This window comes from Euleptes europaea, chromosome 15 (assembly GCF_029931775.1).
Source record: "Euleptes europaea isolate rEulEur1 chromosome 15, rEulEur1.hap1, whole genome shotgun sequence".
Classification (NCBI taxonomy): Eukaryota; Metazoa; Chordata; class Lepidosauria; order Squamata; family Sphaerodactylidae; genus Euleptes; species Euleptes europaea.
In genome coordinates, this window is record NC_079326.1 from 33,094,646 (window position 1) to 33,102,181 (window position 7,536).

Here is a 7,536-nt window from a genome sequence, read left to right on the forward strand (position 1 = left end):
TTGTTATTCTTTTATTTATTAATATGCCTCCACCCTTCTTTACTAAGTTATGGTTTCTACTTTATGTAATCAAAATAAAACACCCAATTCTTCTTCCATCATTCTGCCATTCACCAAATTGGATAGTTTCTCCATCAAAGAATTCTTTCCTTGATAAGTAGAGTGTGTATGCCTTGTTTTACCTAGAGACTCTGATCCAAATCTCCACATACAGCCTGGTTTAGGAATATTTTTATGGCACACCTACCCTTCAAAGGTGGGTGGTGGTGCAAGGCAGCTTACGCCAAGTTTCAAATGTGGATAAGACCACATAAAAACAGTTTAACAAGAAGTAACAGCTAGATTACCACAGTGGCACAGGTTGCCTCTAGCCAGCTTCTCTGCATCTATAGAACTATCATTGAAATTACAGTCAATGGTGAAGCCCTTCCAGGCTTGGGTAGCATTTGCATGTCAATTAAAGCCCCTGCCCAGGAAGGAACCTTTGGATCATGCCGCAGTTTCTAGAGAGAATTTCCTAAATGTTCTCTGTGATTATTTTCCTTTGATGTCCACCATACACATCACAGCTCCTTTTCTATGAGGACAAGTGTGTATCTCTTTGTGTTCCAGGGATCATTTATGTCTGAAAAATACTTGTACTTCATACTTCCAAACTAGTGCTCGTTGACCGCAGTTTTAACCCACAGGTGTTTTAGCATGCATGTAACCTCCCACATTAGGAACATGTGGGGAACTAATGGTTTCAGTGCAAAAGCTGGCCTACTCTAGCATTACAAATAATGTTGCAATGGCAGCCTGCCATTCTCCCTTTATCTGCCCACCCCTCTCCTCCCATGCTGTTCCTCTCTCTGCCACCTGGTGCTGGAGCACCATCAGGCACTGACCGTAGTGCTGCTTTCCTGTAACAGCAAAGGGTGCCGGCTTCTCCTTCCTGTTTGTGTTAGACCAGACTTTGCCTCCCAGTGTATTTTGGATGTCGATAATCCCTGATTTGTTGCATGTACAGGGCAATCCTATGTAGAGATACTCCAGTCTAAGCCCATTGAAATGGGCTTAGACTGGAGTAACTCTCCTTAGGATTGCATTGTTAGTGTATTTGTGGGCTGGAGATGTGATTCAGCATTCCCAATGGGAATGGAATGGTCTGACGGTCATCTTGCTGTCTTTTCTCCCTGCTTTGTAAATGCATCATTGCTGTGATCTCCAGGATACCTTAAGATTGACATCACCTCCGCTTGACTAACCCTGTTGAAAACGAATTAACGTGGCAGTATGTTTATGCTCATAATGCATGATATTAGAAGTCACCCTTTGTGACCTACCTCTCTGTGAATTATTAAGCATTTAATGATTTTTATTTTCTTCCTGAGTTCCCAACATAGTACTCTTTAAACATTTGACGCCTGTATCCACAAACCCTTGGGATAGGTCTCCATTTAATTTTATTCTAAAATTAACAGCAGAGCTTTTCAATTTATTATGTATAAGTAAAAGGTAGATATAAATCATTTCATAAAATTTCCAAAACAAATTAAAATATACTTCTTTTATTATCTGTATGATTCCTGTGGAGTTGCAAATCATCTGTTCTATTGCTTGTTACTTTCTCTCTTTTTTTGCATTATATCTCCTGCTTGTTCTTTTAGTTACTTGATGTATTTGTTTTTCAATAGATGGCACCCTGTATTGTATATTAAGACATGTGGAACAGCTGGTAGTGTAGTTGCAAATAGATACAGAGAGATCTAACTTTAAAAATGCAGGAGAATTGGTGTTCAAACTGTCACAAGATGCAGGGTGTCAAGTTAGAAAACTTGTATTTTTGCAAAACAAAAAGATGTCTAGGGTATCCATTTTGAATGCGAATGGCCAGTTCTGTAGTTCAGTTGTAGCCTGGAAGTCTTAATATTTAAGTGTTTACATTTGGAAAGACAACTGGCAATAAAAATGGTTTCAATATTTGTTAGTTGCATCCATGTAGAACATAAGGCCTCTGATTAAAATTGTGCATCTTATCCAGAAGCTTCTGCAAAAGAAGCCAACATTACTTAAGAATCCACTAAATATACAGCTTTAAATATTTTGTTATCTTTATTGTTACCTCTGAGTGTTGGCATACGCTTTAATTTAGGAGAACTGAAGGTAATTTTTAGTAGCGTAAAAAAATTCAGTAATTTGAGTCCAGCTAAATGATAGACAAAAACAAATGCATAGCCCTTTGCGAAAACAGCAGTTAGGAAAGAATGATAATTTCCTAAAAATAATGTTCCCCATTCTAGAGGCATTTTGAAATGGCTGTGGGAGCCATTACTGGGAGAATTGCAGTGAGTGCGTAGACAGATCCCTCCACTAATGGCCACAGCTTTTGTACACTGTAAACCTGGACTGGGTCCTTTACAAAGACTGATTTGAGATGTAGCCATTAACAGCAGTGGCATCGGTCAGACATAATAATACATCATGGTTTGTGTTTCCATGAACAAGCCTGCGAGATTTTCAGCCCTCATTTCCTCACCCAGTCAGACACCTCCAAATTCTTCACAAACTGTACTTTGCTATGTCCACACCATAAACTGAGATTTGTTCCTTCCCTTTCAGACCAGAATTAAATCCTGGTTTGGAAAGAAGAGAACAAACTATATTGGTCCTTCAACCAAAACTGTAGTTTGCCGTGGACGTGTTTTAATTTTCAAGCTATGCAAAAATGAAGAGAGTGGCCACGCAAGGATCCCCTGGGCTTATCCATCTATTAGCATGAGTGGTTGTCAGGTCTGAAGCATGCCAGGATCTTCTCCAGATGCATCACAAAGCTTTCTCCCTGTTGTAAGCCATACAAACATAATTTAAGAAATCTTGGGCTGTTCGCCGTGCTTCTTAGTTTGTAAAAGTGACTGTCTTGAAGGCACATAGTTGAAAATGTCTGAATCATTGTAGAAAGGATTAGCTGTTGCCAGTACCCCCATAGTGATGACTTACATGCCTGATCTTGTATTTATCTACTCTCTTCTCCCTTCACCCTCAATAAGGACTTTCTGTCATGTACTTAGTACATGTGTTAACAAATAAAGATGAGGAGGGGGAAACTTAAATGCAGTGTAATTGGCAGCCATAAGTCGTTAGAGCTGTGGCTCTCAGTTGATGTAATAAATTTAGCTCTTCCTTGCAGTCACTAAATATAAAAAAAACTCGATTCTGCTTCCTTAGTATATTGCAGTTTCTTAAACACCTGGATTGAAAACTGTAATGCTGAAAACCAGAGTGTGGACTAAACAGAAATTCTCATGGACTGGAATTCTGATGTACTCAGAATTCACCTGGTCCACCTGGAGATCTGCTCCATCAAGCAGAGCTCTTAATTTTTGGCTACCAGATGCAACTAAAATAGGCTTTTTTTTAAGTCAGTAAAATAATTAGGATTACAAGCTGAAGCAGTAGAGTCATCAACCAATGTATGTTAGTGTGTTAGCAATTGTAATCAATGATGCCATGAATTAAGGATACGTGTTTTTTTATTAGGGGGTTTTGAAGGCTACTTTGATTCTGGTATGGTTTCGTAATAGGATACAGAAAATGGTTAAAGGATTACTTTTCCTTCCGACAATGAGTGATAGGTTCCAGTTTAATGAAAAGGATCTCTTCTACCCTTCAATAATTCAAGCAGGCCACCTAAATTTATAATTTTTTTAATTAGGTAAAAGGCAGATGATTAACTGAGATTTCTAATAACTGGCTTGAAGTTCACCATAGCACACATGGACACCTAAGTAAAAGTACAATCATTAGAGGGAATTCAAAATAAAACGATCATGTAGCTTAATGACCTCTATGATGAAAAATTCATTCTGCTTAAATGCTTTGTTAGACAGAAGCAGTTTGTAAGTCAACACATTTGGCTCTGAATATAGAAACTCTAACCCCAGTGAACAAATATCCTTAAGAAGTGGTCCTTTCACTGGTGTGTATGCTTGATCAAATATTATAAGACTAGCAGGTATATTTTGGCCAAGTAATCATGCTTCCTATTACAGTTATTAAACTGCCAGATTAAATCAAGGTGGAGTTGCAAATAAGTAATTAAAAGCACACTTCCGTGGTGATATTTAAAACACGCATCAGTGCCTAGACAGCTTTCCGAAGCAATTTACACCAACAAAAAGTAGACTGTTTGTAAGGAGAACTTGCTGTAATTACACTTAATTAGCTTCTGTTCTGTAAGGATTGATAGCTGACCATGGTAAAAGAGCCATGCTACAAATCTGCCAAGACCTTGAGACGTTAAATATTATTAAGATAAAGAGTCCTAAAAAGATATTGTGACTGATTTTTTAAAATGAACCAATCTGCGACAAAATTCTTAAGGTTCTAGAACTATAAAATGTAGATCCAGAGTTTATTTCATTTTTATGTTTTGGAATGGGAATGGGGGGGAGAAACGGCAGTGGGAATTATACTTTTATGCAGGTCGGCATATGGGTGTTCAATAAGAAGCTAAGTTGTTTCCTTAAAATAAATAGATGAGAGATCAATACCGATCAAAAGTGCACATGAATACTGTCTTTGTCATTTTTTCCTGACTTTCCCCCCCCCTTGAGTTAGAAAAAAGTTATGGGGTGTGTGCTCACAGATGGAGGGTGGGGGTGGAGTAAAGATGGCACCGAGTTCTTGCGCGATAGGAGGACAGGCTTAGAATAAACCCTGTGTGGCTCATAGAGCTTTCAAACCCATGTTGCATTTCTAGCCCCAAACATGCATTGTCTTTGTCTTCCTAATGCAAATATGGGTGGAAAAAAGCATACAATAACATGACAATTGAAAACACTTTTGCTTTGTGCCTTTCCCCTCCAAATATATTTGCTGCAGTTCTGATGCCATTCAAAGTGTGCATCTTAAAAAAGCAAGGCACAGAGTCTGAGAACCGTGGCTAAATACTTGCCCAACCAGCAGCCTTATACAGATAAAATGAAAATTTATCGCTCAAGAATATGTAGCAATCAGATGGCTATGAGAAGTATTATAGTGAAGAAATCATGTGAAAAAATTAGCTCCCAGTTTAGTGATTGTGGTTTCAAATTCTTTCACCCTGTAATCATTTCACAGTACAAGAAAAATCCATTTTGTATGTTGTAGTTAGTAAAATAAACATGTATTTTTAAAGCAAATGTGTTCTATTTCTTGAAAATAGGGATGCCATCTGAGTAGGGATTCTTATGCCAGTACCTTAGGATAACTTTTCTGCATACGCAGAAATAAAGAATATAGCACTTGCATTTATCGAATGACAATTTTTAGCAACAAATGCTTCTGTTGATTATAGCAAATGCTACTAGAATCGAAACTAGTAAATATATGAGTTCTTACATGCTTTACTATTATGACAACTTAAAGCAAAAAAGTATATATATATATATATTTTAATCAATTGAAATATTTTATGGGTTAGATCTAACCAGATTTTTCACTCAATCTTGCCCTGTTTTCCTCTTCCCCATCCGACATGGCTTTTGTGCATGCAGGTCTGGTGATTTCTAGAAAGGCCTTTTTGGGGTCAGAGGGGATCCCCTGCTTCCTTTTTTACTCCAAAAAGGCGGTTGGATCCAACCCTAAATATTTCAGTGTACACACATACACTAGAACATACAAAAAGGGAAGAAGAACTCAACCTAAACTAGACAAAGAATAGACAAAGTTAAGCTGACAATTATAACAAAATACTGATATTATTCACACACATACACACCATTAAAAAAAAAATCTAGCTAGTTGAAAGAGAAACATTCCGCCAGGCCTATAATTGAGGGCACCGCAAGTTTATCCATCGTTGATTGCCTCCCCATCCCTCCCCCCCACTCCTGCTATCTGTGGGGGTTTGATCTGTTGAACTCGGGATCCATGGTGGCGTTTAGGATCATTTTATGCCATCTTGTTTTATAATCTATGAACTGATGTTTTAAAGTTTTATGTATTTTAAGAGGATGTTACCTGCCCTGAGCCTGGCTTGCTGGGAATGAGGGTAGGCTATAAATTTGAATAAATAAATACATTTTGCGCAGAATATTAACTTTTCCTCCTCCTTCTTGCAGCCACTCTGGGAGCCGTATCATACTCAAGACAATGACTTCTTGATGGTTACTTCTGCAGACCCAGAACTCGATCAGCCTGGAATATGTGAATTCTGCCAGAAAGTTTTCCCACCATCTCTTACATCCAACGAGGATTTTCTAAGGCATCTGAATTCACACTTCGACAAGAAGACTTAGTGGGACTGGAATGAAGAGGAAAATTTCATTTAAATCGAAATGCTGTCGTTTCTGTATAAATGAGCTCAGCCAGAGTTGTATGGACCGTTAAGTTGTATTAAAGCTACTGTTAGTGGTATACAGGAGAAGCATGTATAAATATGCTCCTGTTAACCTCAAAAATGGGAATTGGGAAGACATGGGCTATCCAGTGTGTGACAAGAAGGAGGATAACCTGACCACTTAACTATATTTCTAAAGAACTGTTATTTGCATTGGAAACATCTCTAAAAAAGTGTAACGTTCATTGTTATATGATGTGTCTTGCACCCTCATTAAGTATATTAATTTGGAAACAAGTCCTATCTATTTCAATAATTAATACTGAGTACTAAGGTCTGAGGAAGATGTGAGCCACAACTAAAGTACAAGTATTTCACTTGTACCCATCGCTGTTAAACACTCTTGTTGCAGAAGCTGGTCCCTTCCCTAGTTGTGTTCATTAGGCCACTGGGAGGTATAGTCATTGGAACTGCAAATTGCTGGCTCACATAATAATATGCAAACTGGCCAGTACACAAGATAATTGCATTTTAAAATGATGAGGACACATTGGGAATGCTGACCGGTGCCCCACATCATACTTTTTCAGTCTTTCTGAATGAAATAACTTCTCTAGAGCAGAACTAGATTTTTGTTCTTGTCTCAGGATTAGTGAGCATCGATTATTACTTTGTGTCTGTGATCTCACTATTGTAGTAAAAACTGATTTTGTGAGTAGAAGGTCCCGAGATGTTATTGAGACAGGTGTGACATTTTCAAATGGAATTGTGGTATTACACATGTTTTATAAATACAGAATTTGCTCCATTAAAAAAAATCCGAATCCTTGCATCAATGAAGGATTTTTGTTAAAAAGTTTCGAAATAATTTTACTGCTGAGCAGTATATTACAGAAGATTTTTTCCTAGAGTTGATTCGCACAAGATGGAACTTCATGTATGTGTTCTTCATACAAATGCCTTTCACGGCATTTACAAGGCATGCTAAATTTGTTACGGTTAAGATGCAGTAAACGTTATGTGTGACTTTATCAGGTGTAATGGGATTCATAGAGTTTTCTACTGATAGAAGTTCCTTCTTTATGGGAATTATACTTTCTATCTAATGGGCCTTAGGGTATCTGTTTTTCAGTAGTTGAATTCTATTTTTAAAACATTAACATAAATATGCAATAAAGCGTCATCCATCCATACCTTTAGTGGGAGGTTGCCTCCCACTAAAGGGAGCCAGTGTG

The 7,536-nt window shown here is 37.8% G+C and overlaps 1 protein-coding gene across 1 annotated transcript in view; it reads left to right on the forward strand.

Annotated features, from left to right (window-relative positions):
• TANK (TRAF family member associated NFKB activator) overlaps nt 1–6,270 on the forward strand; it is a 44,084-nt gene extending 37,814 nt beyond the window's left edge. Inside the window, exon 9 of the mRNA XM_056861495.1 lies at nt 6,084–6,270. Within this exon, the coding sequence (XP_056717473.1) occupies nt 6,084–6,260 (177 nt within the window). The 3' untranslated portion in view covers nt 6,261–6,270. The remainder of the gene's footprint in view (nt 1–6,083) is intronic.
• The last annotated feature ends 1,266 nt before the right edge of the window (nt 6,271–7,536 follow it).